The following is a 13,401-nucleotide window of genomic DNA, read 5'->3' as shown; positions in this document are numbered from 1 at the left end:
CTAGGATATTATTACCCATATTTTATTTAATGTGTCTCAAAATTAATGAGGAAATTCAATGTTAATTTATGAAGATTAGGACTTTTGGTGCAGAGTTATTACTTTACTTCGCAGTTATGGCCTATGTCGCCTCGATTGTTATATCTTCCTTAGCTTAATGATATTTTAGTATTTAACCACATATCAGGTGATTTAGTTTATTGTTCTAATCACATAACATATGAACTTTTGAATTAGGTGTAAATATTGTAAATAGTAGATTTACTATATTAGTTTTGCATTTTTGTCAGTCGTTAATACTTGAATAGTATATTAAAAATACACCAACTTTGCGGTATTCCTTGATTGAAAATCCTTATGTTTGGTATTTCATATTAATAACAATTAAAATGATTACCCATTCCAGTTGAACGGCGTAAACACGCAGGGCGAGAACATCGCTGACAACGGAGGCATCAAAGAAGCCTACTACGCGTACGAGGCCTGGACCGAACGACACGGAACCGAAGGCCGTCTGCCCGGACTCGAGAAGTTCACGCCTAAGCAGGTTCGATTTTACATTTTCCAAAAAACAAATGCTAGGAGTTGCACCTGGATACTATATTGTTTTAAAAAAATACATGTATATATTAATTTGTATGTTAATGTAAAATATATTGTGACAGTTGTTCTGGCTGAGCGCGGCAAGCACGTGGTGTTCGGTGTACCGTAATGAGGCCATCAAGCTCCGCATCACGACCGGATTCCACGCACCAGGCCGCTTCCGCGTACGAGGACCACTTTCCAACATGGAAGAGTTCGCGCGTGACTTCCAATGCCCCGTCGGCAGCCCTATGAACCCCAAAAATAAATGCAAGGTTTGGTAGGATCGACTACGCCCTCATTCTGAGGGCTCATCCCCCAAACTCCTCACTGTCCGAAGGCTGAAGCTCCAACCCGTCCTCCAACTACTATTCGAATTATCTCAGCTACACCCCCCCACCACCATCAACTAAAGGCGTTACCACCCACCCTTCAATAGCTGTCATTAATACTCTCGCGTCAACAACTGTCATTCTCACTACCCGAATGACCAAAAAACCGGTGGTACCAGAAAGACTCCCGTAAAGATTACTTGAACGTTACAAAGATGATCCAGCACCCCGGAACCCGAAGCTACGACATCCTCGACCGTCCATGGTTGCTGACCTTCCTAGGAACGTCATTAATTCTTCATCTAAATCACAGTTTCTATATCTACATACTCTGAGACTTGTTAGATAGTGTTTTACGATTGCCGTCACGTGAAATAGTGTAATGTTAGTGCTTTTACAATTTTCACGGAACAATGACGGATTAAGTGTTTAACGTAAGATATAAAGTTAGTTAAAACGCCACAAAATTTGTTAAAATAGATAAAAAGACGCCCTTTTACTAAATTGTATAATATGAACTCATGTCCTTCATGTTTTACAGCTAAAATATGTATCTATATACATATTTTAGCTGTAAAACATGAAGGACATGAGTTCAGTCTGCCTAAAAAAATGCTTAAATGTAAATGTGTAATAGTTGTAAGTTAGTTATAACAGTAGTGCGTTTGTTGTCTGCAACACTTAGCACGATACAACTAGTTTTAAAAATCATATTAAATAGTTATACATGACAGGATAATGCTTAAAGAATAAGCGAGTAGAAAATAGAATTATGGTTAGCAACCACTTTTAATTCTAAGAAATAGAATAGTACGGTATGAAACAATTATCCCTTTCCATGTTTTTTTATTGTATTATTTTTTCAGTTAGTTATTTTTTTTGTTAAAGTCTTATTTAAAAATGTATCGAGAATCTGTAACGTTTCAAAAAATTTAAAGAAAATCCTGTAATTCCTTTGAGAATATTTTTTGTGCCCGAGCTATAATTGTTGTTAAATTTTCATTTCACATGATTTTTCTATAAATTGTATTAGTATAAGCATTAAATTTTCTAAAAGTATAAAAATAGACTTCTTTTTTTCTCCTTTTTTCCTTTTTTTGATCAAATTGGTTTTTTTTTTACCTTTATTTACTTTTACACGATATCGTTTTATTTTATAATCTCTCTGTCGAATCAGCCGTATAAGGAATGTGAAGATATAACAAAATTTTTAGAACTATTCAACACACCAAAATTCTATGTGTATATCAAAATCGCGTCATTAGTTTTAAACAACATATGATATTATTTGTGTTCAAGGAATATAAAACTGCCAAAAAGAGTCTGTATGTAATAACTAACACTGCCATTTTTAGATGAACGCGACGACTAAATTGTTACTAAGAGTCAAATTATGTCAAAAATAAGAAATAATATATAGAAACTAAAGTAAATTTGTAGTAAAGCAGAAAAAGTCAACCACAAATGCTATGAAAATTTCTCTTGAGTTATTCATTACTTTCGGTACAATCTGATGCAACTTAATTGCTCGTCCGTCTGTTAAAACTTTAAACTGACAGGCACTGCCGTTAGAGATATTGATTATAATTATTTGCATATTTTGCGTTTGACTTTGCTTTTACTACAAATTTTAATACAAGGAATATTTTGACTTAGAACTATACTTACTAAACTATATTTTGAATTAGAACTATACTTCAGTGTATAAAATGCTATGTGGGTGAGTACAAATGTAGTAGTATCTATGGGAAAATATTAAATAAATTAATGAGTTTTGGCATTCTTCATGGTTATAGCTAAGGATGAAAGATTGAATGAATAGATGAATAAATAATGAAATAATAGACGGAGAAACACATACGAATGGTAAAAAGAATCTTTTTAAGAACTTAGGACTTTCACGCACTCTCAAATTTTTTTTTGTTTTGAGTTTTGATTTAGCTAAACACGAAAAAGTGACGACTAAATATGTATGTAATTTGATCTTAGATAAATTTCTGAAAATAAGGGAAGTAAGAGAAGTGGGTATGGATAAATGATTGAATGGGGTGGGGGGGGTGGATGAAAGGTTGAATGAATGGAAAGATGAATGAACAGGAGAATAATAGATAAGATGGATAAACATATATGGATGGTGAAAAACTTTTTTTCGAAAACTTTAGTTAGGCTGTCACAGCCGTTAATGAAGTTTCTCGTTTTACTAAATCAAGAATTAATAATAAAACTTATTTGTAAGTTTATGATTGATGAGTGGATGAACAAAAGGACAGTGAGAGAGGAGCGTATGAACCAATGAATGGATGAAGTTGTGTGAGTGAATAGACAAATGGACGGCTTTGGATGGTTAAGATGGCGGGGGTATAAAAGCTTAGATTAATGTTCCAATTTTAAATATTAACGAATAAACTGACGTAGCATTTTATATATAAGTGGCAGGCGAGACAAACGTTCAATCGATAATACGAACGAGTGTTCTAGTCTGACTTATAAAATAAAAAAAAATGCTTTAATGTAAATATATAAGCGCAATGAGTTTCTTTAAGGATGATCACATTTGTTGTCCACAACCAAATGTGATGTAAGTATTGGAACCGCTCTTGTAAATTTTAATTATAAATATAGTCTTAATTCAGATCATCGTTGCCTAATAGTATATTAATAAATAATAAATAAAAAAAATGTTGTTTATATTTACTTCTCCTATATCTGTTTGCTAATCGGCGAAGGCCTTCTCCAACTCTTATTTAAGTAAGGCTGACAATGAATCACTTAATTTGTTTTAACGCATACATAAGTTCAGCAAGATTTTATCCGATCTTGAGGTAAATACATTGAGGACTGCTATGTAAATTTAACATTTTCGTTGGCTATGATTTTTGTTGCTACCGTTGGAGGATTATGGTCATCACCCCTACCCTTTCGACGACAATCCACTTAGGCGTGGCTTAGGAGACTGATGATAACTTTTCTCGTCGTTAAAACTTTCTTCGGTTAGGTTTTTTTTCCATTCGACGGTTCGAAATTGTTAATGTTTTTCGGCAGTAGACTCATAATAAAAAGAGAGCTGGATCTGAATCGTATCACCTAACTAAAGCATTTTATTCTGTTTGACCTAGTTAAAGGTACAATTTGTTATTAAGACTGGTGATTTTAAGTAAGAGGGATGGCGATGATTTTTGGCTTCCTATTTCCCTAACTATAAGTCATATATTTCACATATGGTATTTAGCTTATTTTCTTCTCTTTTGCTAGCTATTTTTTCTCTCTTTTCTCTAACATTCTTTTGAGTAATGTTCACTAATACCAATTTTCTATACGCATATCTTATTTTTTAGTATTTTATTTATTAATTACTTATGAATGAACGTAGAACTGGCTTCGCATTGTTGTGTACTCTTTATTTGATTTCTAAGCGTTGAATTTTGTTAATGTCCTGAAACTATTTTATACGTTTTCCTTCAGTTCCGGTGGTTGTTCAGAAAGTCGAGCTTTTCTTTTCTTCCAGGCCAAATATAATATTATTTGTCTTCTCCTCGCTTTTGAAGAAATCTATTTCTTTTCTAATTTTACCTCTTTGATTTTAAGGTTTTTGTTTTCCTTAACTAAGGGAATTAGCTTCTTATTATATTTTGTCTACTCTATGTGATAATATCCATAGATATAGCAGTTTGGTTTTGCATTTAAGTTTTGTCAAATAGTATTTTGAATTTATGTTCCATTATTTAATGGAATCAGGCGTTACCTTGCGGAAGTCCATCCTAAGTAAGAAAATGACCAATATTTAGCCACTTCCGCACATGCAGTGGTAGTCGTGCAACAAATGCACCGCCCGCCAGCCCAAAATGCGTAGTTGACTCTGTGTCTGTGCCAAACACAGTCAACCTGCACTAATCGGTGTAACATAACTCCTGAAGATGCCCCGTGGAGGGGTAAAACACGTGTTGAGTAATTTGGCGGTGGCGTTTGTGTGATTCGCATTGTTTGTCGTATACGCATTTATCAGCGGGCTGGCGGGCGGTGCACTATATTTTGCACGACTACCACTGCATGTGCGGAAGTGGCTAAATATTGTTCATTTTCTTAATCATCTTCTATTGCCAACAGTTACCAAATTGTATTTATAATTGGAATTTTATATAAGAAATAGGTAAAAAAACGTTGGTTGCAGACAACGCTGTGACATGTTAATATCACCAACTTCAGTTTTATTGTCGTTGTATCATCAGATGTAAGTGAATGACCTTCAATCCCACAAATTTTACTATAAACACATTTTACATGTCTGCTTACGTTTTATGACAATGTTGCACTCCACATATTTCTATGACTATATTTAATTATAATCGCATTGTGGTATTATGGAACGCAGAGGACGCTGCTGCTCATCCTCTTAAATCTTGATTTTGAGCAGTGGTAATACTATATAATTAATACATAAAGTATGAATTATATAGCACTTTATCTTAGGAAATGAACCCGTAGCCTACAATCGCAAGTCTCAGTCCTCTACCGCTACACCACCACTGCTCATTGATATGTGTAACAGCAATAAAATGGTTTAATGATTACCACATTAATTATCCCTAAAATTGGTGTTATAATTATTGTAATAACGCAACTCGACTAATCTGATTATTTTACGATATATACGCGATTTCCACCACATCGACACAGTTTAAAATTTTAGCTTTTTTATATAAATAGGGTGAGTCAAGTTGATTAAAAATTAAAAATGATAAGTTAGTTGAAAGAGTATTGCGTATTGATTTAGCAACATTTGCGCTTCTACTATCGAAGCAGTGTAATACAAAAGAACTAGTTTTAAAAATCGTACACAGATTATTGATGTTACATATATACATTTCTCGTTAATATTAAGCAAGAGTTAATCGTTAATATGAACAATCGAATAAAAGAAAGTAACAAAAAAACTTTAGTTCGTAGTTTAAAACAGAAAATTGACAATTTAATACAAGCTCAGTGTAAAAATTCAAAATTCAAAATAACAGCCGTTTCATCAATTCCAATATGATAATTGATATGAATATCAATTTTTCTGCGTAAAAGAGCTAAAGACCAAAGATTATTATTCATACAACATTTAAGTCTTCTAGCCGTTAATACATATAATGACAACTACCGATAATTGGACCATTAACGTTTATTGCAATAAAAACAAATTTGATGATATTTCCTAGAAATTTAATTATTAGTTGATAAATGACTGGTAACTTTCAATTAATTTTGTGCCCAAATGAACCAGTTTCAAAGTGATATTTCCTATGCATATTAATTACGACCAGTACACTTTGATACACATTAATAGCCACTCCGTCTTCTAGAACTTTGTACAAACTGTCACTGCCTTTTGAGGTAACCTCAAGTTATAAATAAGTAATTTTTTCTTCCAAAATTATTCAACGTAGTTTTTAACGGACATTTTACCTATATTTATAATTCATATTTGATATAATATTTTTTGTATAATTTTAAGACGTAGACGACGCCTTTCTGATTCTATATTTAGAACTGATATATCTTTACGTTAATTAAGTCATCATTTTTAGTTAACTATTTTCAGGAACGATATTAATACTTACCATGAAATAAAAGATCGCAATAATATTGACCAGTTGTCCAATGATGGGTGATGTACTAATCCACTTGTCAAGGAAGAGGTAAGGCTGGACATAGTTCGCCAATGGAATATGAGGTATATGGAAGCGTAAACGCAAACCCGTAAATTTTTCCTGGACACTGTCTCGATGTACCACGTGCCTCATCAGGTTGAACTGGACACGATTCTGTTACAGAAGTCCACGGATCATGGGGTATTCTTCGAGTACTTTTATAGGTTTCAAGCTTAATAGAACCCCTCGTGTATCTGTGCCCCGGGAGTTGAGGTGCACCTAATCACCGGCTGTCTCGTAACTTGGAGCGGAACGTTCGTATTACCAGCTCCGATAGCAGGAGGTGGGGAACATCACCTCGCTGTTGAACAGCAAAGAGAATCGCCAGACCTTCCTAGATTATTGTAGATATGTGATAGAACCCACAAAAGAAGAAAAAAAGAGAGTAAATAAAACAGAAAAGGAAGAAATAATAAGAAATACTGTGTGAAAGTTTTCAACTTGAACAATTTAAAGGTGATATAGACCGAATGGAAAGGATAGTATAAATAAAAGGAAAAAATGTTAAAGAAATATATTACTTTACAAAATCAAAGATAAATATTAGATCCAGAAGAGAGGGTGATGGAAGTTACGTATGAAAAGGAGTGTAAAATATTGTGACGGACAACAGAGTAATGAGTAAGATATTAGGAATGATAATAAAGAGCGCGAGAATGCATATAACATGTGAAAAAAATTTGTTATACTTGTCCTTGTCCATACATGATAGTGGAGGAACGAGAGGCCCCCAAAAAAACAGGATATTTAAAAAAGATAGACACTTGTTGCACGATACTGGCCTCTTCCAAATATCACCACGATGGACGCTCTTTCGCTACCCACATCTAGTAACTTCCCGCGACCTTGACCATTTCTTCGTTCCACATGGTGAAGGGCCCACCTAAGCTGCGTCTTCCGGCTTGTGGAATCCAGTAGAGAACCTTTCGGGTCCAACGATCGCCGATTGCGCGAGCAATGGTGTTAGCTAGATGAATAAAATGATGGATAAAAATCTACTTTTAAAAGTTGTAACATAACCATAGCCCATAGCCTGATTTAAAGTCTTAATCCGAAGTTATGGACGGAGGGTACATGCTAATTACCAAGTACTGATATGATTATGCCCGTGCATGCTAAAGAATAGCTTCGGTTTTAGTCACAATTAAATCAACATATTATCAAATTAATAGATATATTAAATATCATAATTATAAAGATATTGAGTAATTATTAAATATAATAATAGACATATAAAAAGTACAGTCAAAAATAAAAAAATCATTTGCCATTGGATTGCACTTCGAATTCATCGGTGTGTTGAGCCGTAAATGAATAATTTAATAATTATTTTTAAAGCTTGTGTAATAAAATGAACAACAAAAATAAACAGACACCGGTGCAAAAATATTTAATTTTCACGTGTAATTAAATATTTAATTGATGTAAAAGCAGAGTAAAGTTATCGTTTCCTTTTGTTTTTTGTTACCAATTTTAAATAAGATTTATACAAAGTCTGTTCTTGATCAACTTCGCATCTGCTACAAGCGGATATTGGACTACTTCCATTATATAGCAAGGAGGCAATTAGACAGTCTCTATAAGCTGGTTGTAGCAGGAAAAGTAGATAAAAAAAAAGAAGAGCATTACCGATGGGTTGATTCTGTGCGGGTAGTGACGGGCTTCATAATAACAGAAGCATTCAGAGGCTTCTTGTCGAATCCTCGTCCAAGGCTTACCTGGAAAGATCCAATCTTCAGTGAAGATAAACATCCAAGAAGAAGAGAATGAAAATATTTCATGTGTATTTTTTGAATGCTGTGAAAAGTTTACGATCTCAAGATAAATGTCTAAATATTTATTATGCTAAATGTATATTATGTTTTACTGTATCTAAAATAATGTAAAATTTTAATGTCTGCTTATTAATCTCAATCCATTTTTTTTGTCATTAAGGCGTCAACGATATTTTACAGTTTGAGCAATAAAAAACGTGTTAATAAAGAGAAAGACAACCAATTTAACTAAAGGTGTATGTGTATAGAAATAACTTATTTTAATAAGTTATGTAAACTATAAAATGTACGGAATGTAAGTAATGAAATGAAATGTACGCAATGATAAGTAATTTTTCATACACTCAATAACACAGAAGCTAATAAATTTATTTCTCTTAAATACAATTTACGACATAAACCATGGATGCACAGACCGCGGCCCGCGGGCCGTATGCGACCCTCCTGTCGAATACTGGTGGCCCGCCGATAGCAAAAATAATACTCTCGTACATTTGAAAAATATTGAATTCTATTCCAGAATAAAACCAAAAAAATTTAATTACTTATACTTCTGGCGGCCGGACCGCCATCAGTTCATCCGCCCGAGAGGCCCTTAGTCTTAATAAGTCTGTGCAACCATGTCATAAACCATAAGTAGCAGGGATGGTTCTTTTTACGCAGAATAAAACTGACTATTGCTGCAGCATTAACATACAGCACTATAAAGACAATACTAAGAAAGTAGTCTTGTTTGAACATCCGCAACCGATTTTATTATTTACCGCGACTTCTCCCTAGTTAAGTCTGTTCGGCAACCCGTAACATAGCCAGCCCAGGTATTTAAATCTTTTCTTATACATAGGATCTTCGTGTGCTATACCGGTTCCAGAAATAATATTTATCACTCTAAATAAAATTTGGTGGTTTAAATTTAATATATTTTTATAAGAAAATGATTACCTTTAACCTAATTAACTCCCGTTGATAGAGTATTGTATACGTCATCGTTGTTAGACAATTGTTTCATTTTAAAAATCAACTACGTGTTATCAGTGAACAATACTAAATCATATATTTTGATCATCTAAGGTAAATCAGCAACATAAATGAGAAAAAGAATCGGACTTTGAATAGACCCATATGTTGATAAGTGTCTCTCGACCATAGTAATTAATAACACTTTTAAGGCCTATATGAAGTTCAATATGTGTAAATATATCTGGAAATCTAGTATTTACTGAAAACTTACTTCTTGTCCACCTATCCATTATAAGTGAAATACACTTGGATAGCTTTAATTAACAAGTTGTACAAACTTATGCTCTTTGGGCCCCTATTCAAGTAACTTTAGCAGTCGCTGGGCTGCAACCTGGTCGGAAACGTGTTCGTAGCCAAAAGATCCTTGCGGTTATCTTTGCGATGAAATTCTGTCTAATATTTCTGAGTCTGTTACGGCTATTTGATTCGATTTTGCTAATAGGTCTGAAAGTGTCGATTTACATTAAACTTGTTGGCTAGGAAACCGTTGTCCATTATAAGCAACCTAAAAAACCTGAAGTAAATTAACCTTGTTTCAGATTAATCTTGTTTAATCTCTCCTTCCAGCGTTTAAATAATTATTCAACTAAAATAGCAACAAACATTATATTATACTTTGCTTTAGGGTCAACGATATTAGTAACTTATTTAACAGGCAACTGCATTATGATACATACAAAGATTAATTTTTTATCTTCGATAGACATTTTTGAGGAGGCCTTTGCTTTGCAGCGGTAGTCTATGGACTGGAAACGACGAATGCCTTCGAATATATTAAATTTAAAAAGATAGTTAAACAGAGATTAGAAGTATTAAGAAAGATTATTAGAGATTTTGAATTAATTACACAAACTACTGTATAAAAGATGTGTTTAGAAGTGATCATGATATCGGTATATTGTAAGTTATTGTAATTACATTTGAAGTAAAGAAGTGAAGCGGAAAGATCAATTTGTTACAAATTTCGTTTCGTTGTAATTTCGTTACAAATTTGACGAATGAAATGGAGTATTTCTCGTATTTCGGTCTTCTTTTTATCTTTAGGGCCGCGTTATGGGTCAGCTAGTCCGCTCTCTCATGTCCTCCAACTTTGCTTTCGCTTTCACCCAGTACAAACTGATAACCTTCCATTTCTCTCTCGCTTTCAAATTCTTCTCCTTAACTCTCAACGCTAGGGGATGGAGGGCGTCTTGCAACAGTTTGGAAGGGTTGCGAGTCGCTCATCACTGCATATGCCTGAGACAACCCTCCGGTTGCATACCTTATTCCTTCCGCTATTGCCAGCAACTCTGCCTGGTATACAGTCCACGCTGCCAATGTTAGACGAATCAAGTATAACATGACTAGATTTTTAATTTACATCACAACATAATTCGCGACCTAGAGGGTCGGAAGCACTCAGAAAAGCAGGTCATGGAGATCAGCGGAGGCAACTCGTCGAATCCTCGACCTAGGCTTTTAAGGAAGGGCTTAGTCTTCAGCAATTAACATAAACGACCAAGAAAGAGATAGTGTGTCTAAGAAACATGTTACCATAGCAACAGACCTGTTGCTATGTTACCTCAACAACAGCTATGTTACCACAACAACAGCTTTGTTACCACGTTACCATAGCAACTAATCTGATATTATGTTACCATGGCAACAACTTTCACCGACTTTTCGCTACTCACAAGCTTAGTATTAAATTCATATTTGTATTCAAATCGGGCTGGTTTTTTCTACTACAAACGATTACATATATTAGTGTGTAATATTATGCATTAACAAGAATCGTATGTTTTTTGATTAAATAACTACTTTAAAGATATTATATAGACTCTGCACACCTCCCGAACATTTAAGATCGTTAATTATTAATATACTGTAATGTCTGGATATAACCCACGAATAGTAAAGAGAGACGTTATATAAATGTGTTGTATTAAACCCTCTTTTCTCACCCTGATAATCTTTTGTTGTTATGCTTTTTTTACTCTTTATGACAGATTATGTCAAGATGGAATAAAGGATGAAGACCGAATTTTAATTGGGAAGATCGAGAATTTTTCAGTATGAAAACAATATGCGTTAAAGAGGGCATGTGATGGTGCATGGAGTGCGTACGCGGAGGAGAATATGACATGCGTTGATAAGGCATGTGTTGGCGCACGGATAGTGCGTATGCGGTGGAGAAACCGACATGCGTTGGTGAAGTATGTGTGGGCGTACAGAGTGCGCGCATGAGAAGAGCAAAGGTGGAGCGGTAAAACCGTCACAGGCCTCTCAAGGTAAGATTCTTGCACGATGAAGGTTGGTTAGTACTTATCCTTGGCCCGGGTAAGTTGCACAAACCATTGGTAGATTAATTGGTATTATATGATGATGTATATCGAGAGACAGCTTAAAGACCATGTAGAGATGATGATGGTTGTGGTGGGTCTGCAGGGGCGAGTGTGGAGGACCCTTTCGGATCAGTGATCCGGGCCTTGTTTGATGATAGTCTAGGACGACGGACCTACTTGATTTACACGGGAGCCATGCGAGGGTTTCTGGGACTCCTGGCTAGTACTTGGTGTCCTAGGTAGAGGCCGATGTGCTTGAGACAGTGAGTCCATCTGTTTTACATGGGAGTCGTGCTCATGCCGTTCAAAAACATATATAAAATAGTAAATGGTATATTTGATATATATATATATATATATATATATATATATATATATATTTAAGTAAATAAATCAGATTAGTGGACATGTAAATATGTTACTTATATTATACACGATGTTTTGTTATCGGTGTAAAGGCTTTAAAGGGGTGAATATAGCACATTAGCATTTAATAATTTATTGTACACTTTATCCAAAAAAATGGTGTATCGCTATCGCATAGTAATAAATCAACAATAGATAACAATAAACAGTAAAGAATCATCGTCCGAGGATGTTAGCTACAGTCCGGAGGCATTTGATGTTGGCGCCGGTATTAGCACTATAAGTGTGAATGCAAATGTCGTCTGCGAATAGGAAATTGATTTGTGGAATGTCGACGGTGTAGAGCGTGTACAGAATCGGTCTGCGAGAACACAGAACCCATGGACTCCAACGCCCACCCGAACCGGATGTGGTCGGGAACAGACTCCCTCGACGCGATACTGAAATCTTCGATCGTTTAGAAAGTCACGTATTGGGCTTTGAGACGGTCGGCATACCGGCATCGTATAACTTGCAAACAAGTCCATTATGTCAATTTGTTGAACACTAGCTATTTCGAGGTAGATGGCTCCCGTGTTGGATAGGCGGACTTTATGGGTGTTTGGTGTGAAAACCAAACTCTTCAGGGATAGGGGCTTCTTTCGCCTTCATGGTCTCGTAATTCCAGTGAGGATCATTTTTCGTGTATTTTCCCTTGAAGAGAGAAATTGGCTGATAGAATATGGGATTGGTTGCGGCTTTGGAGGGCTTTAGGAACCCTGTGACTTCCGCATGCTATTAATGCAAATTGACTCAGATATTTTAATTTACTCTGGGGTTTGAATGTGACTAAGGGTGTTTTTTACTATGTTTCTCGCAAATTTTCTATTTTTTAATCCCCATAACAACTTTCAGCGTGCTTTTACGAATATATGATTAAAAATTAGACCATGTTAGTCAAGCTATTCTCTAGTTTTTTCCTTATCCTTCCTTACGTCGTATTCTTCACTACTGAGCATAGTGACCCGTTTTTTAAATTTTTAGCGCACTTTGATATCGCGTCTGTGCCATTCTTCGGCCCTGTGTATTGCTTCGGCTACTGTTTTCGTGATGCAAATCTGATCGAACTAGCATTGAGCTGCAGTAGTTCTGAGCTTAGCAACACACGTAGCAATTTTTTTTAGTTTTAAAATGGCGATAGTTTGTTGTTTTTCGCCGTGTAAATAAAAAATATATAAAAACAGCAAGGAAAGGATTACCAATAAAACTAGCAATTGAAGATTACACAGTTTTTATTCCTTTAAAATAGTAAATGGTAAAATATACCATTATA

General features: G+C 34.9%; 1 protein-coding gene across 1 annotated transcript in view; it reads left to right on the top strand.

The window, feature by feature from the left end:
- Nep2 (Neprilysin 2) overlaps window positions 1-1,422 on the top strand; it is a 63,339-nt gene extending 61,917 nt beyond the window's left edge. The window contains exons 15-16 of the mRNA XM_068768846.1: window positions 407-547; window positions 666-1,422. Of these exons, the coding sequence (XP_068624947.1) occupies window positions 407-547; window positions 666-866 (342 nt within the window). The 3' untranslated portion in view covers window positions 867-1,422. The remainder of the gene's footprint in view (window positions 1-406; window positions 548-665) is intronic.
- Window positions 1,423-13,401: the final 11,979 nt, after the last annotated feature.

Source organism: Battus philenor, unplaced genomic scaffold (assembly GCF_028537555.1).
Source record: "Battus philenor isolate CCGP_79_NKW_IND1 unplaced genomic scaffold, ilBatPhil1.0.hap1 SCAF_1, whole genome shotgun sequence".
In the NCBI taxonomy this organism is placed as follows: domain Eukaryota; kingdom Metazoa; phylum Arthropoda; class Insecta; order Lepidoptera; family Papilionidae; genus Battus; species Battus philenor.
This window is presented reverse-complemented; position numbering and strand designations above follow the sequence as displayed.